The sequence below is a fragment of the Xenopus laevis genome, chromosome 9_10S, assembly GCF_017654675.1.
Source record: "Xenopus laevis strain J_2021 chromosome 9_10S, Xenopus_laevis_v10.1, whole genome shotgun sequence".
In the NCBI taxonomy this organism is placed as follows: Eukaryota; Metazoa; Chordata; class Amphibia; order Anura; family Pipidae; genus Xenopus; species Xenopus laevis.
This window is the reverse complement of record NC_054388.1, coordinates 31,729,559-31,755,303: the sequence shown is the minus strand read 5'-3', so window position 1 is coordinate 31,755,303 and position 25,745 is coordinate 31,729,559. Positions and strand designations below refer to the sequence as shown.

The following is a 25,745-nucleotide window of genomic DNA, read 5'->3' as shown; positions in this document are numbered from 1 at the left end:
CAATGAGATATAAAATGCAGCTAGTCATAACCGTCATAAACAGACTCTACTTAGGTCTTTTACCTTAGCATAAGAAACGGATGCTCTGTATCCATTTCTTCTTCACAGGTATCCTCTTCTTCCTCGACAGCATCCTGCACTGGATTCTCCACTTCTTCAGCTGAGGTTCTATAACATAAAGCAAAACTGTAAGCATCCATCATGCCATATTCACAATTACAATTTGTGCAAACAATATACATGTGGGCAAAGAATGCTAAACTATATACACATAAGCATTTTAATACATATATCCTACTTCTATCAACCACACATATATAGCAAGGCTGCTCCACCTTTATTACACTATCGAAAAATATGTTGATCAAGCATTATAGAGTGCTTACCTCTCTGTGTCTGTGTGTGATGGCTTTTCACAAACTAAACATCCATTGGACTCCAGAAAATTGACGAAGAAATTCAAGGATCGATCTGAATCAGCTCCAGCCTTCAGCTGCTTGTAATGTACAACACTGAGGTTCCTCACCAACATCCTCATCTTGGCCCTTGACTCCTCGACAAGGGCCACGATCTCTGCCTCACCCGCTCCTTTCCTGCAGACCTTACGGAGATGTCCAGACAGACGGTCTGTGATTTTCATGCAGTATTTGCAGGCCAACTGCATTCTGTTCTTTCTGGAAAAAGTGAATGTGATGTAAGCAAAGATGTTCAATGTTGTGATGAAGCACAATTTTTTTCAGATACTACAGCCACTTACCCATCAGATGCCATTGCAAAGATTGTTCCTTTTCTGCTACTGAAGAAATAAACAACTGTTAATTGTCAATACAGGAGAAAAACAGGCAGAAATTAAAAGGTGCAACAATTTTCTACAGTAAGTGGCAACAAAAGTCAAAGGTCCCAAATCAAGCTTGGTCAAGCAGCTAGCACGATCAGGAGAGTTCTGACTTATATTCTAAAGAAATAAACAACTGTTAATTGTCAATACAGGAGAAAAACAGGCAGAAATTAAAAGGTGCAACAATTTTCTACAGTAAGTGGCAACAAAAGTCAAAGGTCCCAAATCAAGCTTGGTCAAGCAGCTAGCAGGATCAGGAGAGTTCTGACTTCTGTCTGCCCACGGTCCTCATTTTATACCTTACTCCCAAGAATTCTAACACCTTGGCATCAGAGGTCTAACCTATCAGGAGAAGGAACCATGTCAGAAGGTGTGAAGTTTGTGGGCCTAACTCCCAACAATTCTAATAGCATGGCATCAAAGGTCTAGCCTACCAGCAGAAAGTGATATGTCATAAGCTGCAAAGGAATGTTGTGACACTAATTCCCCAATTGAGGTGACAAAATTCCAATATCATGGCATCAAAGGTCTAGCCTACCAGCAGAAGGTGATATGTCATCAGCTGCCATGGAATGTTGTGACACTATTTCCCAAATTCAGGTGACAAAATGGATTAGGCAAATTTGCATAATTCCCTAGACTCCTGAAAGAAGCATATTGATTGTACTCCCACAATTTACAAGGCAGGGAATATAGGTTAAAAGTATTTGTGTGTATATCTAGTATCTATCTATCTATCTATCTATCTATCTATCTATCTATCTATCTATCTATCTATCATCTATGATAACATACAGCTTAAACTAAGCACAAGCCACTGTTCAGCTCCTGCCAGCCAGCAAGCCCCCCTCCCCCCACCAACCAGGTGAGCAGCTAGGAGGTATACAGTTTGTGGACTGCTAACCACTGTTTAGCTTGGATATGGCTGGCAGTACCAGCCACACTGTTGTGACTGACTCACTATTCTACCTATATTATGACATGACTATTGCAGGTCAGCACCATTGAGAGTGGAACTCCCAGTGCGACCAGAGCATGAAGCAGCCTATCTTGCTGCTTGTTTAGGCCCTGGACCATATAGGCCCATGTTTGTTGGTTATTGAGCCTGTCATAGCTGTGTGGCTGGTACTGCCAACCATATCTAAGATAAACAGTTACTAGCAGTCCTCAGGCTACATGCACTATCTTCTACGTTCCCCTTACTGGGCTTCAGTGAGTACTAGCAATTCCAGGGCCCAGAGGACAGCCTTGGAAGGGCCAGAAACTCACACTGCTCTGGCACTCATATATATATATATATATATATATATATATATATATATATATATATATATATATATATATATATATATATATATATATATATATATATATATATACTCCAATTATTAATAGCTTTATTTAGCAGTTACAGATCTTAAAAAGTAATTAAAAAGTAAACTTTATAAAGTATATGTATAAAGTATCTGCATATAAATTTCTATATGTACAGTTATAATGTTTAATCTATTTGTATTACTGCAATGAGCATTTATTTACAAATAAATTCTACATTCAGACATATGTATATGTACACACATATGTATATTAAGACATACAGTGAACATTCAGGAACTTTATACATATTTATACACATAACTACTATTCTGTTTCCTATTCATAATAAACATTTACAATGTAAAACTCAAAATGTCAATTATACAAACAAATGTGCAAATTTAAATATATACAGAATATATATATAGATAGATGATAGATGATAGAGATAGATAGATAGATAGATAGATAGATAGATAGAAACCTTGCTCAGTCCCTCTACCCCCAGTAAATGTATTTTGCAGGGGCATCTCAGGAGCTGAAATAGCCCACCCACCCCCCGAAAAAATTCCTTTCTGTGGATCTGGGTTTTGATGTGCTTGTCCTGCATTAACTGCACCTGCTTCTGTAACTCTTGTAGCACCTGAGCAATTGCAGCTACTTGTTGTGTAAATCCAGTAATAGTTTGTTCTGCTCCCGTGGGATCCATTTGTGGCCTGGGCTCACGGTTAGGAACACAATGAGGTCCCTGTAGCAAGGAGCAAGTGATTGCAGCACTGTTGTATACAAATAGCTAGCGGGGAGTTATCAGGAGTGGAGGAGTGAAAGGGTTAAGCTGCCACTAGCAGTGAGTGCAGGGGGCAGAGTGTACACTGGCTGTCTCCTTAATAAATCAGACACTTTCAATGCTTTAGTCACACACTACACAACTAGTTGTGTTATATGTGCAACAAGTAGCAAATGACTGGAGAACTCGAGGGACATACAAAAGGAAAACTTAGAAAAGAAAAGAGTTGCCAGAGTTACACAGGGAGCTACACACACAGCTCAGGAGATTACAGGCAATTACTGGCACAGACAAAAGTCACAAATAGCAACTTGCCCAAACAGTGACAAAAGCAGAGTCAGGAATCAGACTCAGTCAGTCGAAATCTCTCAATATACTTTAGCTTTTAGTCTCTACAACACAAACCCCCCTCTCACTCTCTCCACCTCAACCTGTAACTCAGGCAGTGGGATCAGCTGACAAACGCACATGGGCAGACGCCATCCCTGCGACTGGAGATGCGAGAGCGTTACTGGGCCTGCATTCGCAGCGATCCGTCCAAAGCCGCTCTGGCTGCGGAAGCGCAAAGGCATAACAGGTAAGGTTGTATGGACGACATCAGCAGACAGGCTCCGGGGAAACCAAACTTGATTAAAAGTCCAATCTTTATTGAGCATTAGTAAAACACACTGTAGGAGCAGGCAGGGGAACGGCTTAACGCGTTTCGTGACCCAAAGTCACTTCATCAGAAGCTAAAGCGCCCCCTACAGGGATCTAGCATATAAAACCATATCAATTAAAAATGCAAATTAGTTTAAGACCAAGAAAGGCCACTAACATGTATTAATACGTAAATATGAAAATATCTATCAACATAAACATCTATAATTGTATCCCGGGAAAGGAATTGGCAGAATAGTCACAAAATGAAAAATTATATCAAATTATATAAACGTGAAAAAATATATATGAAAAAATATATATGAAAAAATATATGAAATATATATATATATAGAAAAAGAGAATTGCAAAAACAACCACAGAAATGAAAATAAGGAAAATATGAAAAATATAAATTATGTATACATTAATTGGTTACATTTTCTATTTTCCATATATACAAACAAAAATGTGGAAAAAGAGGGGGAGAAAATAAGAGAGATGAGAAATGAAAATGACAAGTAAAAAGAGGGGCAATTCCAAGGTACCATAAGAAATTTATATAAACAAATAAGTAAATACACGAATAAGTTAGCGCCCAACAAAACAAGTCAAGTGGGATCAGCTGACCAAGGCTTATTTATAGCTTCCCCTCAAAGCTGATTGGTTGCCACTCTTGGAAGGATTAACTCTTCCACCGCACAAAGTATGAATTCTAACATCTTTTAAAGGGGAACTAATGAAAAAAATATAAAATTTAATATGAGCTTTGTCATACTGAAATAAAAAAAACTTCCTAAATACAATCAGTAAAACATTTCTGAAACACCCCCCTCTGGGAGACCCCAAAACTTCCCCACTTTAAAAAGCTTACTGATGCCGGACTCTGGGCCTCTTTGGGTGTTAAGTATCTGGTGCAAATTGTTGAGGGTGGGCAGCTTAAGGCATTCCCAGTCCTTAAAGAGGAATTCCAACTACCAGCTAGAATGATTTTCCGATATTTACAAATGAGTCATGCATTTCAAACGCAGTTTCAGGCTAGACCCCTTAATATTACACAGTGCTCCCTTGAACGATACCTGAGGAGACCTGGGCTGCAGAAAGTGGTTTCCTGGATATATGCTATTTTACTAAAACCCTTGGACTCCCACTTAGAGAGGGTGCGTTTAAAATGGCAGGCCGATATTCCAGGAATACATGAGGAGGCATGGAGTGAGGTCTTGGAGCAAATTCCAATAGTCAATATCTCGAATAGGGACAGGCTTATTCAGATTAAATTCTTCCATAGAACGTATCTGACCCCTCATAGACTTGCTAGGATATATCCGGGAACCCCGGACACATGCTACAAATGTGGGACTGAGGCGGGAACTTTGTACCATGTCTTTTGGGAGTGCACTCACATGCAGAGATATTGGGGGAAGGTCTTGGGTTTTATTCACAAAAATTTTGCACTTCCCAATATCTTTTCACCGGAGCTTTGTCTCATGGGACTTATTGAACCTCTCACTCTTCCCCCGTACCGTAGGCAGTTTTATCTGCAAATGCTATATTTTGCTAAAAAGGCCATTATTCTCGCGTGGAAAGGTACTGCTCCCCCTACTTTAGCCAGATGGAAATCTTTGATTAATGATGTTCTGCCACTGCAAAAAACAGTGTACCTAGCTAGAGGTTGCCCTGGTAAGTTTCGGGCAATATGGGGTGACTGGATTGACTTGCCGGATACTGTAGTTCCACGAGTGTAAATGTGGGTGATACCTGATTCTCCCTTTCTGCAGCTATGAGATCTTTGTTGTAAAATACTTGTCTAGAATTATGCACTTATGGACCCAATGTGATTGTACTGATGTGAGACATTGCAAATGTTTGTCTTGTTAAATTGAAAATTGTTAAATAAAAACTTTAAAAAAAAAAAACATTTCTGAAATATGAGTTTATCTTCACTATCCCTCTTTCAGCATCTGTTTCTCTTCATGAGTTGGGAGTCAGATTTTCATTGACAGTTAAAGGAGAAACAAACCCTTAATTAAAAATAAACTCCTACCCCTACGCTACATAGACTCCCCTTCCCCCCCAGCCTAGCGCTCCCCCCGGCAAATGCCCCATATTCTTCACTTACCCCTCAGTGCAGATTGTGTCCAGCAGAGTTCACGGGCACCATCTTCAGCACTTCGTTAATCTTCGGAATGAGACTGGCACTTTGGCAATTTTTGTGAGTTTCTGTGCATGCACAGTTGTCGCGAAACAGAAAATTGCTCCAACTGCACATGCACCGCTTGACCAGTCTCATTCCGAAGAGAAGAAGCTGGCGCCCAGTGAACCCCGCTGGACAGAATCAGCACGGAGGGGTGAGGGAGGGGGTCTATGTAGGGTAGGGGTTTTTATTAAGGGTTTGTTTCTCCTTCAAATCCACTATAGCTTTTAAGGGGGTGTCCTTGCCCTTAAAAGATGTATTGGATTTAACTTTCATGAAAATTCCGACTTACAACTTCTGCATGAAGAGAGAATGAAGAGAGACAGTTGCCAAGAGGGGGATAGTGAAGATAAACTTGATTTTTTCAGAAAAGGTTCAGAATTTTTAATTGAATATATTCAGAAAATCGTATTTCAGTGTGATGAAGCTTATATTCAATTTTTATTTTCTTGATAGTTTACCTTTAAATATGTTCTATACAACTGCAGTTCTAATATTTCTAGTTCTGAAGCAACTGAAATGTTTGGAAATCTGTCTGTACATTGTGGACGAAAACTGATTGAAACTCCATCTCTCTCTACTATACCTGCTATCCCACAGCCACAATCCCTTCCCAGAGACTATTCTACCCACTGCTACTATAGGCACCATCTCTCCCTACTATACCTGCTATCCTACAGTCACACTCCCTTCCCAGAGACTATCATCCCACTGCTACTATAGGCACCATCTCTCCCTTCTATACCTGCTATCCCACAGTCGCACTCCCTTCCCAGAGACTATTATCCTACGGCTACTATAGGCACCATCTCTGCCTACTATACCTGCAGTGCTATCCCACAGCCACAGTCCCTTCCCAGAGACTATTATCCTACTGCTACTATAGGCATCATCTCTCCCTACTATACCTGTATCCCACAGGATACATGTCATAGGCTACTATATGCCTATTTAGTCCTTAGTTTACCTGCTATGCCACAGTCATTTCCCAGAGGTTATTATCCCCCCAACGAAAACTGAAATATTTCAAAAAAACAAAATACAAACACTATTTGTAAATTATCTTAGAACATCACTGCCCACAGCATGCTACAGATTATTTTTAATATAAACCTCCCCTTTATAAATAAAAAAGAAAACATGCAAACTGGAAGCTTTATCACATGTGACCAGCGACAAAGAAAATAAGAGACCTAGCCACATTCTCTCCCAAATATTGACACAGGAACAAGAATGTGCTTTGTAATTCATATCAAAGTGGATCGGTGTAGCTGTGCCTTTGCTGAGACACAAGGTGTGTGGTTGCACGATGCTGAGTGTGCGGCTGAATAAGACTCTGTGGCTGTGACTTGCTGAGTCAGTCTATGGGCTTGTGTGTCCTTGTCTCTGACATCTAAGGGATAACAGAGGAAACGGTTTTATGTGTCTCACCTTCTTTCTTGTTCAAAACAGGACTCAATGAATATTATGAGCTATTTTCAAGCAGAGGAGTAACATTCCATTCCTTAAAATTCCATTAACAACTATCCCTTTTCTTTCTGTTGTACCCACTTCTATACTTATGGTATCATTTCTGAATGTCTGAGGGGGGGGAGAGGCAGCGCACAGTGGGTTAACACATATCTGGTGAAAGACTTTGACTTTTGTAAAAAATAATCTACAAGCTGTAATAACAGACTTTTCTATAATATTGTATGTAAGTTGGGTCACGTGTATGTAACTCAAGGACTCCCTGTATTCTATACCTTTATTGTCACTGGAAATATACCCTATATATATATATATATTACAGATTACCTTCCATTTTTCTACCTCTTGACAGACAGTACGGTATGAGGATGTTAAGTTGGCCATGCATCTGGACCTACACTGCCAAATCATGCAAATGGGATTGTTGGCTTGGGGGCTAACAATCAGATCATACTTTGGGAGTTAAGGACTTGACTGGTGATGCTCCAGCTCAATGTGCCAATGGACTTGTTGCCTTATTAAATGTTTAGTTCAAACCTACCTTAAGAGCACACGTCATTTTTATATCAGGAGCCAGAAATAATGCCAAATGGACATACATTTTCAGAGTAGTTGCGTCAGATCCACATTGATGTGCAAGCACACAAGAGTACATTTTGATGCACTGGTTACAATTGAGTCAGGCTTATCTCACCCTGGTCACAAAATACAGAAAAAAAAATCACCAGCGCTCAGTCTAACTCACGCTGTGGCTTTAACCAGCTGCTAAAAACAGTGCAGTGTGCCAGTGCTCGGTCTAATCCACAATCTGGAGTTGACCAACTGCTATAAACGATAAAAAGAGAATATTTGTACACAAAAAGAAGAAGAAAGATTGCCAAGCAATGGTTATCATCTCATCCTGGTGACTGCCACTACTCTGAAATCATAGGGAAAAACCCTGCATTGTTGTCGAAAAAACCAGAAAAATCCCAGTTTTTTTGTTGTGCCCCCCTCTCTCCATTTTAAAAAAACTGCATCCTGTCAGGTTTTAGGTTTTTCTTTTATTTCACGAATTTCTTTGGAAAAAAAAAATGTTTTGACAAAATACACAATAACAGCAAATAAAAATGCAGTAGAGAAAAAAAATCAAACGTACATCAACAAAAATGTCTCCTATAATGCATGGCGGCACCCCCCTGTGGCTACAGCTGATTTGTATTAATACTAAAGGCATATAAGGTAACATAACTGCCGATGAAACATTGGATTTATATTCTAGGATCACTACATAGTTTTTATTGGGCTTTAAAACAATGCAAAACATATCTCAATTATTCTTAATTATTAGTAGAATGTAACTAAAAATTCATAAAAATTGATTTTGTTTTGGTGCATTGAGAGATCATATGAGGGGGTAGGAATTAAGAGGGGGTAGGAATTCAGCGACCATTGATTTTTTAAAAATTATTTTATATATAAGTAAAATGAATACTCATTGGGCTCCAGCGTTAGTAGGATTGTAGCTGCCCACTATGGTCAACCTACAGGTCCCAGCGCAGACTAACAACTGCTAGTCCAGGTTGTATAAAACACAGAATAATCCAATGGTTATACATTTAGGCAGGGAAGGGTTACCCATGTCCCTCAAGATGTAATTGAACTAGAACTTGAGAGGGATTGTCATTATGTGACTGCAGTTTGGCTATATGATGGCTGCTGCAGAGCAGGATGTGACCACTCTATTTACACAACAGTGATGCAATATGTGTAGTTTTTATTTTTAATCTTTTTGATACTCACTGCCCCTTGTTTTCCTCCCACTCAGTTTTTGTGTGACACTTCCTCCCTTCCCCATGCCATGAGTTACAATCCTGTGGTCTGAGGCTCTGGTGAATCAGTCACCAAGGTACAGTATATATACTGGGGAGAAGCAAGGCAAAGGCAGACAGGAGGCACCTAAAGGGACAAAAGAAGGGAGCAGAGCAAAAGGCAGAACATCTGTAGGTGTCATTATGGCTGGGCTGTATACTTTAATCCTAGTTTCAATACTTTGTGCATGGGGAAACTCTGCTCCTACAGCCAGCAAGACCCCCGTGTCAATTACATTTCCAGGGGAAATACGTACAAACATGACTAGTGTGGAGGTGGCAGAGGTAAGATTTGACTCTGTGTCCCCTAAACCCCACTCCTTATTATTCTTGTTATTCTGGATATCTGTTATTTTGAACCCTATCTATATCTGTGCCCTTCTTACACTGTGTCAGTACCTGCTGAGTGTATATAAAGTTTTGCCTTACCCTTAGTATCTATGTCCCTTAGTACTTTCTGTCTGTTCTGTCCTTGCTTTTAACTGTGTCTCTTGTTACCCTAAGTGTCTGTATGTTTGCTTTACCCTGGACGTGTCATCTCCTTTACCTATATTCTTAATATATCCTAGGTATCTAATACTTCATATAACTCTGCATATATCTTTATCTTATGCTGTGTATGTATTACCTCCTGTTACTCACAACCCTGTTACACATCTCCTTGTTTCATTAACCTGTGAATGTGTGATCTCTTCATACCCCTGTGTGCCTGTTACCACCAGACGTCCTGGCCCTTCATGTTGGCAGGGTATCTGTGTCGTTGTCTTGTGTACCTCCTAAATATATCTGTGCCTTATACTATGTCTCTCTTACCTGCTGTTACCTTGTGTATTTTTGTCCTTGTCTTGCCTTGTAAATCTTGGCTTTCTCTTACTCTGAATACATGTGACCTTGCCCACGCATCTTTTACCTCCTGTGACCATTCATGCCTTCATGTTACCCTTAGAATACCCTTGGCTTAGATACAGTCACTTGAGCATCTATATATTTTAGCCTTAATATGTGTATTTGTTTTTTTGTATCTCAGTGCCCATGTTTTACTTTACTCTGAGCACCTGTTTCATTCCCTTACACTGCACATCTACAGATACTGTATGTCCTTCACACAGTATGAATGAATGTATGCCCTTAGTATGAGCTTCTGTGTTTTTTTTACTTACCTTCACTGTCTGTGTCCTTTTCTTACTCTAAATGCTTATAACTTCTACTAACAACTACTCCTAATTCCTGGTCCTTCACTTGCTTTATGTTCCTCATTTATTCTGAGTTTCCACGTCTTTCCCTACCATTACTTTATTCTGAGATCCTGGGCCCTTCCTTTATTTTGGGTGCCATTCATATACTCTACTTTCCCATGTCCTCTCTAAGGTCCACAACTTCTGATATTCCTAAGCTGACCTTACATTCTCTCTGCTGCCTCAAACACCTTTGTTTATTAGATCTCCTCTTGTTTTCTTTGTCTCTTGCAGTGGTACCTGGTGAAGTTTGGGTATCTCCCCCTCCAGCAGGGCCCAAACCATCATGTCTCCTTAAAAAAAGCTCTCAGCCAAATGCAACGTAAACTGGGACTAACGGTTACTGGAAACCTAGATGCAGAAACATTGGATGCCATGAAAAGCCCGCGCTGTGGAGTGCCAGATATTGGCAATTACAACACATTTGAGGGAGAATTAAAGTGGGATCACAACGATATCACATATCGGTGAGAGACTTGTGCAATACCTAGTAACCCATAGTTTTCAGCTTATGTCTTTGTCTATTAATAAGCTATTTTTGTGGGTGATCCTATGGCCAATCATATCTCTCATATATAATGATAACAAAATAGCCATGATACAGCTGTAAGTTGGTTCAGTTTAATCAGAATTCTGGTCAGTTGAGCTGAGAAAGAATGGTCACAGATATATTCAAAATGTGATTTGTAAATGATTTCTCCAAATCCCAAGCCACTTTGCATTACAATGTGTTGACTTTTTTTTTCTCTCACAGTATTCTGAACTACTCCCCTGACCTGGACCCTGAAGTGATCGATGATGCCTTCGCCCGCGCATTCAAAGTCTGGAGCGATGTCACACCTCTGTCCTTCACTCGTATATACAGCGGGGAACCTGATATCAACATTCTGTTTGGGACTGAGAGTAAGCTCAAGTTCCTTTCTACTCATATGACATAATACAAAATCACATGATCAAATAACTTAATTTCTTACATAATATATACAGTAAGAATGACCAGGGGCGACTCTAACCTGAGGAGGTTAAAACCCAGAAATTCAGCTCTTAAAGTTACAAGAGGTGGCTTTTTGTGATCTCCCTCAAATTATAATTGCCAATCTCCTGAGAATGACGTTAATATTGTGTAGGAAATTCAAAGTTAGAAATGTAATGATTACAGTCCTATAACATTACAATTCAGTATATATCGTATATATTGTGGGAATTCTCTAAAATGGCAATTGTGAATTTATGTTGTCACTGGACTCCCTTAGCAGCTTCTGATTATGGCATCACCTATAATACATGACTGGTGTTTTGAGTTCCCCAATCTATATTGCTCATATTATTTTGTCTTTCCCTTGTATAGTGAAAAAGGTCCTCTGTGATTTCTAATATCCTTACAGTGCCACGTGGTGATGTCAGAAGCAGTAGTAACAGATCCTTTCATCAACTTTTCTTACAGACCATGGTGATCCTTACCCCTTCGATGGGAAAGATGGCCTCTTGGCCCATGCATATCCACCAGGCCCTGGAATGCAAGGCGATGCTCACTTTGATGATGATGAGTTCTGGACACTTGGTACTGGAATTGGTATGTACTGCCAATACAGAGGAGGAGAACTAATATAAAACATGAAGTGTCATTGCTAGTATCACATGGGGGAGAAGTCATCCGAAGGTTCTAAAAATAAAGCTGTGGTTATGAGCAAGTGAAGGTTGCATAGGGGATGCAGGTATCATCTGAGAGTGAATCATGTGTCGTCTAGCAACACAGTATTAGTGACATTTAAGGGCCCAACCAGAATAATTTGCACCTGGACCCATTGTTTTAAAAATGTGGGGCTTGCCACCTAGGGGAGCACAGGGCACTGAATGGGTGGGGTGGCTTAAACTACAGGTCAGTTAGATTGAGGTTTGAGGAGAACACTGTTTATTTTCTAAATAGTTCTTAGAGCCCAGCCTGAAGGTCCATTGGTGTAAGAAAGTGGGTGAACACTTATTTGCTGTGCTAGATAATTGTAGAGCTATACCTGAATTGCTGTTAAAGCAATATTTTCATAAATATGGATCATTTTTACAAGTTAAGGACTGGGCCCAGATCCTCAAAAGGGATTCATCACAGCCCTAGACTGACCAAGGCCACACCATCCAGAATGATCAACTATTTACCAGCCCAGTTTGTTCATGCCTTCAGTGAGGGGTGGTGGTTAAGTTTAGGTGCTGAAAGTAGCACATTAAACCTACAGAGCAGACAGAAGGCAAGTGTTCTTACTTTAATTAGAACTGCACCAAATTAATTAATTCTGGATTTGGCTTGATACTAAATTCTAAACTAAAGATCAGGACAAATGCTAAACTTTTGAAACCATACCCTAATTTGGTTATTCATACCTGAAAAAAATTATCTTGTGTTTACTTATTCACTGTTATTTTATCATTTAGGGCAAGTAGGCAGTTTTATTCTTAAATTGATTGGAACATCTGGCCTAGTTGTGCCTGTCCATACTGTCATTTTTGCAGAGGGCTCTAAAGGGTCATTGATAATAAGGCCAGTCAGATTGTTTTTACAGGCTCACCAGACTGACAGGTCACAAAATTCTCGCTATATAAATACTCATTCCTTTACCTAACTTCCACCATAAAATCAGCCAACTATATATAATAGTGGAGCTTCCTGGGTGCAGGAAAGCATTTTATGTCTTTTTTTCCCAAACATTAATGGAGAAGCAATCTCATGCATATTCATTTCCACCAACTTGTCGCAGTTATTTTGCCTCTGGCTTTAAACCTTGCTTTCTTCTTGCTTTTCAGTGGTAAAGACTCGGTATGGGAATGCAGAAGGGGCTGCGTGTCACTTCCCGTTTATATTTGATGGTCAGTCTTACAACTACTGTACAAGTGATGGACGCTCAGATGGGCTGCCTTGGTGCAGCACAACTCCAGACTTTGATCAGGATAAAAAATATGGCTTCTGCCCCAGCGAGTGTGAGTATCCATATACCCAGAGTGTAACAATGTAACAAAAAGGGCTCAAACACTCATATTTGTATTTACTGCAGGGGGTATAACTAGGGGGTGTTGATGCAAATATGTTTTCTAAAGTTATTCCCTATCTCCATAGTACTCTATACATATGGAGGGAACAGCAATGGGGAGCCTTGTGTCATCCCTTTCATCTTTGATGGTGTGTCATATAATGGATGTACCAAGGATGGGCGCCAAGATGGATACCGATGGTGCAGCACCACTGCCAACTATGATCAAGACCACAAATATGGATTTTGCCCTAACCGAGGTATAGCTCCCTTCTATATTTCATAGAATCATACAATGTGTATTTGCAAATGGTGCAACTGAGTTGGTTATGGTCTTGGTATAAGGGGATATGTTGCAAATTACTGGACAATGTGATCCTTGATCATTTATTTTATTGTAGTAGATCTAGGTCTTTAGCAACATGACTCTTTTTCAGATACCTCTGTGATTGGCGGTAACTCCCAGGGAGATCCTTGTGTCTTTCCATTCACATTCCTGGGGAAAAGATACAATTCCTGCACTAGTGAGGGGCGTAGTGATAGGAAGTTATGGTGTGCTACCACCTCCAGCTATGACCAAGACAAGAAGTGGGGCTTCTGCCCTGATAAAGGTTAGTACTGTCAACTTTTTACAAGAAAACCCTGTTAAATGCTAAGTGTTACTAGCTTAATTGTGCTATCCATTGTGTTCCTGCTTTTGTGTGTGATATTGCTCCTCTTTGTTTAGGGTACAGTCTTTTTCTGGTGGCAGCCCATGAGTTTGGCCATGCACTTGGTCTGGATCACAGTGATGTGAAAGATTCTCTCATGTACCCCATGTACAGCTATGTGAAAGATTTACAGCTTCATGAAGATGATGTGCGTGGGATCCAATATCTATATGGTATCACAATTTATGTTCTTCTGCACATTCTCCATGGTTTTTATGTGACCATTAAGAGTGGTCATTTTAAATAAGGATAATATCTGAAACTATTTCTAGGGTCTGGGCCACATCCTGCTCCACCAAAACCCACCGACGAGCCAATGTCAACCACCACCACTCCATCCACTAGAATCACTACTACCACCCCTTCCACCAGGACCACTACTACCACCCCAGTGACACCATCTGTGAACCCTGCCCTAGATGCTTGTAAAGTGAAAATGTTTGATGCCATTACAGAACTAAAAGGAGCTCTGCACTTCTTCAAAGACGGGTAAGTAAAAAAAAAAGGGAGGGCGATGGAGAATGCTAGATCTACAAGATGTGTAAGAACATAGATGAAAGAGTTACTAAGCACCAGATTGCATTTGTGTATGTAACAGGGCTTTTTTAATGACAAGCTATGACAACATCACATGACACACTTTATTAATCTACATTTCTATCAAAGGCTGTACTGGACTGTGACCTCCAGAAATAAGAATGCTCTACAGTCTCCTCTCAATATCTCAGATACATGGCCAGCCCTTCCCACCAAAATTGACACAGCATTCCAGGACCCCACCAGCAAGATGACATTTTTCTTCTCAGGTACAGAATTCGTACCTAACTCAAGCAGAATTTAAAACACGGCATTGTATGCTAATGTGGAGAAGTAATTCTTATTTGGAATTGTTCTAATTTGGAGAAGCACTATTATTATTGTATTTTCTTTGTACAAAGACAAAGTAGAGTGCAAATTAGTGTCATTTGGCAATACTTTGTTGTCCCATTGTTTACTCAACTAATAATGCCATTTTGCAGGGCGCAAGTTCTGGCAGTACACAGGAAAGAGTGTTTTAGGCCCACGCAGCATTGAGAAGTTGGGTCTGAGTAAGGATGTGGAGGGTATCATGGGATCTTTTGCCCGTGATAATGGAAAGGCTCTGTTATTCAACGGGGAGCGATACTGGAGGTAAGGAGATTACATAAGGCTTGAATAAATAATAACATGGAGGAAGAAACAAGCTTTTAGTTAAGAATTAATGAATATGAGCGATCACAAAGAAATTGAATGTTGTGCTATATTTCTGAAGGTGCTGAGAGTATAAAAAATGCTACTCATCCAAAGGCTTAAAGATTTAGAGAAGAAAGGTCTATTAAGTAACATGGGCAGCATTTAGAATAGAATAAAATGGAAGTGGGGATAGAATTAAGTTACTAACGCCAAATACATTATGGCTTTGTAATGAGGTTAGGCAAAAATATCATGGTTATATCTTTAGGCTCAATATGTCTCCTTCCTTTTTTAGGCTTAATGTAAAGACATTGACTGTCGACAAAGGATACCCACGACTGACAGATGTAGACTATGCTGGTGTTCCAAGTGACTCCCATGATGTTTTTCTGTACCAAGGTAGGTATATGGAAGAATGACTTGCAATAATGTGCTTATACTTGTAAGTCACAACTGTGCTCTGGAGATTACATTAGTAACTAATATAACCTGTTTATCTATCATCTGTCAATGCATCCATCCACCTTTTATCCATGCATTTATGCCTTATCCAGTATTTACCCATAAATCCAATATATACTATACTTATCAATTCATTCATCTACCAGTGTATAGATGGTAGGCCATCACCAGCCCAATAAATGACTGTCTATGGTATCTTACAGCAGCCCCTCTACATTTGCCGGAATCCACAGATTGCCAGTCTTGGCCTGAATGCATTCATCTATATTCATCAGTTTACCCACTGGTCTCGTTATCAGTTCTGCCAGGCAGTCATGCCCACTTTCCTTCCCATCATCTAACCATCCTAATTCTTCCCCCCAACTCATCCTCCATTGTACCAATCTACTTATCAAATTAATCTGAGTGTGAATAGATCTATTAGTCACCCCTTCATCCTTATACTGTCCAGAGACTCCTAAAACACCCAATCAGACACCCACCTAACCTGTCAGCCAGCCAGGCACCCGACTAGCTTGGGCAGGTGTTTGTATGTATTTGTTGGCTATCTTTCTCTCTCACTTTCTGTCTCTCTTTTTCTATGTCATTGTTCATGCCTGGTTTATGATTCAAAACTAAAATTTTTTGTCTCCTACAGGCAAATACCACTTCTGTCAGGATCGATTTTTCTGGCGCATGACATCACGCAAGCAAGTTGACAGAGTTGGTTATGTGAAATATGATCTCTTGCACTGCCCAGAGCATTAAATGGAGAGCTGAGGAAGAGTGGGATGGTGTGTCCATGGCAACAACCATTACTTTTGGGGAAAGGAGCAAACGAATTTGGTTAATAGTTGCTAATTGTATCATGGTTCCACTATATTTTGTACTGATAAGGAACTGCCATGTGGACTGATTTCTACTGGCTCTATTTCTATGCACAGTCCCAAATACTTTCACTACGCAGCAACTTCCTAATATATAAGCAGACATCCACATGAACTGGCATAGATTGCCTTAGTGAAGGCTTGCTAAATTTCTTTTTGGCCCAGCCCATTAAAGGAGAACTAAAGCCTAACTAAAGAACTAGGTTAGAAATGTTGTACATTATGTTTTGTGCTTCTGTACCAGCCCAAGGCAACCACAGCCCTTTAGCAGTTAAGATCTGTGTCTCCAAAGATGCCCCAGTAGCTCCCCATCTTCTTTTCTGCCGATTCACTGCACATGCTCTGTGCTGCTGTCACTTACTGAGCTTAGGGACTCACAATATACAGTACACATAGAATAGAAATGTCACTATATAAGGCTGATTAGTAATTAATACAGATATTTACTACATGGCAGCACAAAAACCAGTGCAATTAGCATCAGAATTTAATAATCAGTCCTGAAGCATCAGCTTATATGACAGACCAACCTCATTTTCTGCTTGATAATTAGTGACGACCCCTAAGCTTAGCTTCTAAACAGCTGCTCAGAGCCCACTGAGCATGTGTGTTGCAGACACTTTCCAAGATGGTGACCCCCTGTGACAAGTCCTGGATCATTGCTGGATCACTATATAAAATATGGCATTTTTAACCACATTCATGTTTAGGGTTTAGTTTTCCTTTAAGCTACTGCAATCATAGCTAAGTGACATCACTTCTGTTGTCATGGTCAGGCATATTAACAGTTGCAGTGATGATTTAATACTATAATACTGAAAAATGCAACCAGTAACAGCCTCTGGGGGAAATTTACACCAAAATAATTTTAGGGTTTGGGAAGATATGATTTTGCAATAATACTGTATGCTGAAACTGCTCATCAGTCAGGACTCTCTGCATTCATGTGCTGCCAAGGGTCTTCTTTTCCCACTGTTAAGCCCTTGACCTTCCCCCTTTAGGCCCCAAGGCAGAAACACATTTCTTATAGTAATAGTCTCTGGAAGGGATACATGTCTGGATTAGCTAGTACTATTTACAGATACTCAAGCAGGTTGCATTTGGTTCCTGTAAATACTCATTGGCATGGGCTTATCACAATGATTATGGCTCTGAGACAAAGTCATCTGTGTGTACCTAGACTAAAAGTAAGAATGGTTCTTACACACTGGACAGATGGCTGCCAGTCATAAACACCTCCACAGTGTAGGATGTGTGTGTATGTAACTTTTAAGTCTGCCTGGAGCAGACTGTGAATTATGTGTGAAATATGTAATTTGATGTAGTCATGAAGTGAAAGAAGGGGGGTCTGTATAGAGATTACAATAATATATTGTTTTCTTTTCTAATAAATATTATTTCTCTCTAATGTAAATACTCGTATTTTTTATGAATGAACAGAACAAAGGACAATGGCAAGACCATGGCATGAGTTTTGGGGAGGATTGTATGCAGCGTCGGACTGGGACACCAGGGGCCCACCGAAAAACCTTAGACCAGGGGCCCACCCAAAAACCTTAGATCAAGGGTCCACTCTCAGTAATATTTTTTTCTTCTCTCCGCTCAACCTCTATTCTCCTAGTCTCTTTTCTTTACATATTTATTCCATCTTTTTAGCCTCTTTTTTTAAATTTAGCCTAGAAATAGGGAATGGTCATGAAATAGGCCAAATGTTTAGAAGCAGGAGGGCCCACTGACACCTGGGCCCACCGGGAGTTTTCCTGGTATCCCGGTGGGCCAGTCCGATACTGTTTGTATGAATGGGTGGACACAAGGAGTTATAGGAGGGGTATGTGGAGCAATAGGAGGAGTTATAGGGAGGGTTATATGGAACAATAGGAGGAGTCATAGGGAGGGTTATATGGAGCAACAGGAGGAGTTATAGGTAGGGTTATATGGAGCAATAGGGGGAGTTATATGGAGCAATAGGAGGAGTTATAGGGAGGATTATATGGAGCAATAGGGGGAGTTATAGGGAGGCTTATATGGAGCAATAGGAGGAGTTATAGGGAGGGTCATGTAGGACAATACAAGTCATTTATATTAAAGGTGAACTCCGGCTTCCAAACCAAAATTAAAGAGGCCCACATAACACAGAAACCCCTAATATAACCATCACAGTTACCTGTTTCTTCAAAAAGTATGGATAAATGCCATTTTCTATGCTGAAATCCAGCTTTTTAACAGTTCTTCTATTTCTGCATCATTTAAAATCCTGGAAGGGAAGGAGGGACTAAACACTGATGTTACAAATTGTAACCACTTCTCCACAGATTACAGACAGCATGCAGTAACTACATAACCCACTATGCATTGCACTGTGATGTTCCTTTCCTTATTGAAATCATGTGTGCAGGGAATTGTGGGGTTTGGAGGATGCAGGCTGAGGACAGATGGCTATTGATACAAAGTAACAGTAGTCAGCCAGCTCAGCAAAGTAGTCCGAGAGATCAGAAGGAGAGCAGGGGGCTAGGCTTAGAGAACTGTCAGAAACCATTAAAAATCATGAAAAGTTTGTCTGCATATTTTTCAAATGGTGTAAATGGTGCAAAGTTGCTTGAAATTATGTTTACTTTTCAAAAAGCTTAAGTTATGTTTTTGTGGAGTTCCCCTTTAAGTACCTGAAGGATTTATAATACAACATCATACGGAACAGCCAGAAGGGATAATATGGAGCAATACCTGGGTTATAGTGAGGGCTTTTATGTAGCAATCCAGTTGTAGGGAGATATAGCAGGCATTATTAGTAGGGTTATATGGAATTCAAATTAAGGGAAAATGAAAGCAAAAGAAGGAGTGAGTGTTGAAAGAAGTGTTAAATTAAAGAGCAGCAATAGAATCTTGATAACTGGCTTTTCGCACCATAATAGATCCTTTCTCACCTCTGATGAATATAATGCAATGCAACCTTTCTAAAGGTTGCCATGGAGACACTAGGGATGCAGGCTTTATCTGTGTGCCTTTGGCTAATGTACCTGGAGATACAGAGAGAGGCTGCAGCACAAAGAAGGGATCACAGTGCATTCTCCCACCTGATTACCAAACACAAAATGTGCTACAGAGTGTGTGATAGTTGGTGACGTGTGCAGTTAATATTATGAAGCCCATTAGTGCATTAACACATACAATGAATAGTCACTAGAGATTTTTGGTTTCGACTGAATACCGAGTCCTCCTCATTATTATCTTGCAACTGCAAGAGCCTTGTTTCAATCAGGTGCCAGGATTTAAAACTATTTGTCTTATGTGGCCATAATTGTCCTTATCTACATATACCTGCAATCCAATCTGAGGCCTAGTTATAACAAGATCCTTAATATGGACATGGCTGTAATATTTTTAATTTCATATGTCTGGAACCTTGTTTGGGCTTGCTGGGGAGACCCTGACCAATTCTGGGGTTAAAGGTCTGACTATGATTGGGCTAAGGTAACTAGACGTGTTTTACAGTTCAGTATTAGGCCATGATCTTTTCACCTTATATTTAGAAATAATCACCTTGTTTATAAAATGGTTATTATTTCATTGAGCATTCTACAGGATTATGCTTAGTGCAGGGCAATATAAGTTGCATGGTACTTACCTTTACAGGCTGAAAGACCCCAGGGAGTTCTTCCCACTACAGAGAGGTTGTTTCATAGCCCCATTCATTTCAACACAAACTAATGATCATCTTCATGGCACATTCGATGGCTGCTATGCCTTTTTCTATATGTTAAAATGAAATGCAGGTATGGGATCATTATCTGGAAACCCATTATTCAGAAAGCTCCTAATTACTGATATATCATCTCCCATTGATTCCATTTTAATCATATAATTAACATTTTTAAAAAATGATTTCCTTTTTCTCTGTAATAATAAAAACAGCATCTTGTACCTGATCCCAACTAAGATATAATTAATCCTTATTGGAGGAAAAATAGTTCTATTGGGTTTAATTAATGATTTTATTGTACACATAAGGTATGGAGACCCAAATTACGGAAATACCCCTTATCTGGAAAACACCAGGACCCAAGCATTCTGGATAACAGGTCCCACACCTGTAAAACAGAATAAGAGAGCTCAGGGATATGACAAGGAAGCTTGTGGTCAGCCAGCCTAAGACAAAAGCATCCTACACAAAGACATATGTTTTTTTAGACAAGTTGGATAAAAGTAAAAGGAAAATGGGGTTCAGTTTAGATCAATGTAAGATTGTACATGTTGTGATCAAAGAAAAATTCATAAAGTAAGGTGTAAATACCATAGAGAAGTACCTAGGTCTATTCATTACCAACTGAATAGGCAACAGAGCAGACTCTAGGGCATTCTGCCTCTTTATAATGCTGCGACTCCAAAAGACATAACTCTGTCCATGGTACTGAATAACTACCACTGGTTTAAATGATATTAATTTGCAGAAATAGAAAAGAAAAATAAAACCTATTTATAACAAGGGTACATTTATTCCTAATATGATGTATAATTGGGCCACCGTCACTTTCGTTAACATTTTACAAAACCAACTGAAATTTAAAATTCATATGTTTTAAAAATTTTCATTCTTTTAATAATGTCAAATAATAAAGGCTGATATTACACAGACTATTTTCCCCATGCAAATTGCACGTCTTTCATTGCAAATCATGGAGGATTCACTTTAATTATTGTCACTGTGACTAGTTCATCATTGCACCGATATCCTGAATGGTCCACAGTGAGTCTCCAAAGCCCAGGTCAATATGCTATTACTGGAGGATGCACGGGGCCCTATGGAATCACAAAAAGATCAGAATTTTGATTAACCTCTTTGCTAAAAATGTGAATGATGAGTTTCTCTGCCATTTTCCCGTAACACATTATTTACTTTCTGTCCTTTGGGAATGCAATGTGTGAATAAGTGTGAACGGTCACATCTAGTTAAATGTCAACCATGCTAATGTTGCTGTAGTTGCCTTGCAGGAGCACTTGTTGCGACATTTGATTCTTGTAGGAGAGGCTTGCAATTCCTTGTCAAGGGTAAATTAATTCGAATTTTCAGGGGGTGGGATACTGATCCCAGTTTCGGTCAGACACTGTTGTAATGCAAGTCAATAGGGTGCATTCACTTACCTAGAAGCATTGAGTAACGTGCAATTATGAGCGCAAACACCATGTATTCTTCCTAGCACCATTATGAGCACAACAGGGTAATTTGACCAGTGCAAAAATGCTGTGTCTACTGCAATTTCAGGTGATTCACAAAAAGTAGACACAACTGCATTTATGTTTCACTGCAAATTGGGCACAGTTGCAATAAAGATTTTCAAAGTCTGCCTCAGTCATGCAAGTGAAGTCTGCACATGATTCTTTAGGTGCAAGACAAGTTTAGGGTGATTATCGATGCAGGGCATGAAGGGATCCCTGGAACTACAACTTTGCCAGTAGGTGGCAGTAGCTCCAGGATTCTTCTGCATCAATAGAAGCAGCAGTGCCCGATTCAGAGCATAAGGCAGGACCCAAGCACAACTATATGAAAGTTCGAACAGCATATTTTGACACAATACCTTTAGTGAAAGTGGTTTTAGGCATAACTCACTGAAGGGAAAAGTCCAAATTGCCCACTGCAGTTGGGGATGTAAATAAGTCCTAAAAATATTGAAAAAAAAAATTGAACTGGGATTATAAAACAAGTTCAATATTTGCCTAGGTCTAGGCTTAGAAACAGCCAATCAGATGTCAGTATTTATTGGTCTGGAGAAGTTTGACAAATAAAAGCAAACATCTGATTGGATTAGAGTTGGACTGGGCCAGGAAAAAACCTGGTGGACCTTGGAACTCATGGGCTCTGCCAACCCAAGCCCACTCCCCTTAAACTCGCAGGGGACATGTTGTGCTGGGGAGTGAACTGTGCTATGCTGCCCTTTAGCAGTAAAGATTTGTTTCTCCAAAGATGCCACAGTAGCTCCTCATCTTCTTTTCTGCTGATTCACTGCACGCTCTGTGCTGCTCTGTGCTGCTGCTGAGCGTAGGGACCCACTCACAATATACAGTACACATAGAATAGAAATGTCACAATATAAGGCTGATTAATACAGATAATTACTACATGGCAGCACAGAAACCAGTACAATTAGCATCAGAATTGAATAATCAGCGCTGTAGCATCAGCTTTTATTACAGACCAACCTAATTTTCTGTTTGCTAATTAGTGACATCACCTAAGCTTAGCTTCTCTACAGCTGCTCAGGGCCCACTGAGCATGTGAGTGTCACAGACACTTTCCAAGATGGTGACCCCCTGTGACAAGTTTGAAGTCCTGGATCATTGCTGCTATTGAGAAGCTAATACTTTGGCTGGTGCAATTAGTTCAGCATGTAAAATATGGCATTTTTAGCCATATTAATTTTTAGTTCTCCTTTAAGATCACTGACACCCCAGTCCAACAGTGACTTGGATTCTAAGTAAACACATATAAGCCTCAAAGTCTAGAAAACTGAGGGGTGATACTATGTGATCTGCCTTGGACTTTTGGGCAAAAATGTTAATTTCTTGGACATATTTCAACAATTTTAATCATATCCCACAGTCAGAAGTCAACTGATGCATGGATACAGCTGTTTATGACATGTTTAGAGCAGTCAGATCCTATTGAAAAACACAATCAGATCAAATCTCTAGTGGCAGAAATCATGAAATCATTGAGGTAGAAAATAATACTGTATAATAGTGGACGAAATAACCCCCCCCCATTCCTGCTTAAAGACCATTGACAAAATAGACGAGGAATCAAATTGGTGGCTACAAATGCAAGCAGATGGTCTCATATTGCAAAGGAACAAAAGGAAAATAACTGAGATTCCTGCACTCAACCTGGCCTATAGAGTAAGGCAATTCAGATTTATAATGTTGCACATCTGAAGGCTGAGATGTATTTGCTGAAAATATGATACACTTTTATTAGCTGCTCAGATTTCTGACCTTGTGGAGTGTTAGTGGTTGTTATCATGAGCCGCCATTGGATTCTTCTGTGCAGGTTCTATGTTGTCTTTGCCAGATTGCCCTACAAATGTACTAAATTGGCCCCGTTGCAACCGGCCTCAGGCTCTGCACTTGGGGGACACTAAGCTACATTCACAAACCTAAACTTGTAGGCTTTCAGCCCATGATTAAAGGAAAACTGTACCCCCTGAATAAATACTGACCAAAAGATAGTTTATATCATATTAAGTGGCCTATTAAATACTCTTACCAAACTGGAATATATATTTAAGTAAATATTGCCCTTTTAAAATCTCTTCAATATATATGAAAAGACAGCAAATACCAGTGATACCCAACCACAGAGACTATGCAGATTTATAGACAAAAAAAAACCAGCGACCCATAGTGGTGGTCTTCACATAAAGTTCTCTGATAAATAATGAAGAAATGTCCATTTTTCAATCTTTTTTATTTGTTTTGGTTAACCAGTATATGCCCATCCTGTGGAAAACCTTAGTAAAACCACGTATATCATGTCCGTTATATTACATATATACAAACAATATTGTGATCAAAAGATTACTAGTAATTACTCACTGACTAGGATACGACTAGAAGGAGGTTGTCTCTATCTCATTTGTACATTGAAGAATTCTATTCTATTCTATTCTTCTATTCTTTCTCTTTCTATGGCTGCAAGAATAACATGTGCATGTTAAATATTTGGGAGTCCAAATACAGAAAGCAGGTAAAGATCAATTCATAGGAAGCAGTTTAAACCCCAACTTTCATTCAACAGGTAAAATAAAATGTTTTTGATTTCACCCCTGCCCATTCCATCTGCTGGCCAGATTAGCGTCAGTCAGGGAGGTTACAGTTACAATGTCAGAGTGGAGTTCTTTGAGCCTAAAGGTGGCCAACACAGCAGATAAAGCTGCCTATATCGGTCGTTTAGACCAATTTGACAGCTTATCTGCCCATGTATGGGGGCTTCCGACGGGTCTTCCCGATCAATATCTGGCCACGATATCGATCGAGAAGGTTTGATTTTTACCCGACCTTTGCGTATTTTAATCCAATTGTTCGACCGTACAGCCGAACGTTCGGATTACCCCCGATGTCGCCAAACAAGCGGATCTTTGAGTCTATGGCCATCTTAAAGGAGAAGCAACCTGTACGCTCTCCCAAAGTTTGCCGCTGACATCACCGCAGCAATGAGGAGGCAACACCCTCCAGCAGCACCATGGGACTAGTGGTAGGGATTTGCTCTTTGACTAGCTGGATCCAGGGAGCAGATCGACTGGGCCCACCAGGATTTTTCCCACTGGGCCAGTTCAACTCTGTACAGTTCTACAAATGTAGTGTATTGTACAATACGTTTATATCCTACATTTCTTTTCTGATATATACACTATGCATTGTTTCAGAATACTATATCTATGAGTATTCTCTGCTTAAAATTTTTTTTTTGCAAAATTCAAGATGAAATAAATGTATCCACAAGTTTCCGGGGCTGTTGCTTATGACTATAATGGAGCTCAGCTAGATCTTAAGTTCTCTGCAGTCTAGTTCTGCACAGTAACGTAACTATCGAGGGCAGGGCCCGGCTGTGGGCCCTGGTGCATTCCCACCTCCTGCTCCCCCGGTAGATCCACCACTGGTTCTGCAGCTGCAGTATGTAGGATACCCTGGTCTGGAGACCATTACCAACTTTTTTCGTACATGTAGAAAAGTCCTCTAGGTAGAACATGGAATATTAAGCAGAATCTGCACATTTTCTGAAAAGGTTGCCGGCTCAGAACAAATTAACACAATACCTGAAACTGAAAAATACACATTTGTAATTTCATAGCAACACCTGTATCTGTGTAACGCATACTGATCCAGAGATTAAATGTTTAAATCTCTATAAAGGGGTACAGTAAAGGTACACATCGTGCAGTGCAGGGGATGCAGCACTTTGTCACTGTGCAATGTACAGATCTAGGCAGTGGGTTCTGTTTCACTTTGCACAAATCAAGAAGCAGCTGACTGCATTCCGAATTATTACATTTAAAGACATTTCGCCATATGGACATACCCTGCAGCAGGAATTAGGCATTTTCTATATTTTAAGCCTACGGTACATCTTGACCAATCAGGGAAGTTGAAATGTCTTTTC

At 39.9% G+C, this 25,745-nt stretch overlaps 1 protein-coding gene across 1 annotated transcript; it reads left to right on the top strand.

The window, feature by feature from the left end:
- The first annotated feature begins 9,103 nt into the window (after window positions 1–9,103).
- Window positions 9,104–16,838, top strand: mmp9.2.S (matrix metallopeptidase 9 gene 2 S homeolog). The gene is made up of 13 exons (XM_018238374.1): window positions 9,104–9,380; window positions 10,565–10,797; window positions 11,085–11,233; window positions 11,775–11,903; window positions 13,124–13,297; window positions 13,434–13,607; window positions 13,785–13,958; window positions 14,075–14,230; window positions 14,330–14,546; window positions 14,724–14,863; window positions 15,077–15,227; window positions 15,565–15,668; window positions 16,369–16,838. Exons 1-13 carry the CDS (start codon window positions 9,240–9,242, stop codon window positions 16,476–16,478), a joined length of 2,052 nt encoding a protein of 683 aa, XP_018093863.1. The 5' UTR covers window positions 9,104–9,239; the 3' UTR covers window positions 16,479–16,838.
- Window positions 16,839–25,745: the final 8,907 nt, after the last annotated feature.

Bases quoted from the DNA above. Each gene is read 5' to 3' on its own strand.
- mmp9.2.S (XM_018238374.1), top strand. From the start codon at position 9,240: ATGGCTGGGCTGTATACTTTAATCCTAGTTTCAATACTTTGTGCATGG. The intron at 11,234-11,774 runs GTAAGCTCAAGT...CTTTTCTTACAG, and splicing joins CATTCTGTTTGGGACTGAGA to ACCATGGTGATCCTTACCCC. The intron at 13,959-14,074 runs GTTAGTACTGTC...CTCTTTGTTTAG, and splicing joins GGGCTTCTGCCCTGATAAAG to GGTACAGTCTTTTTCTGGTG.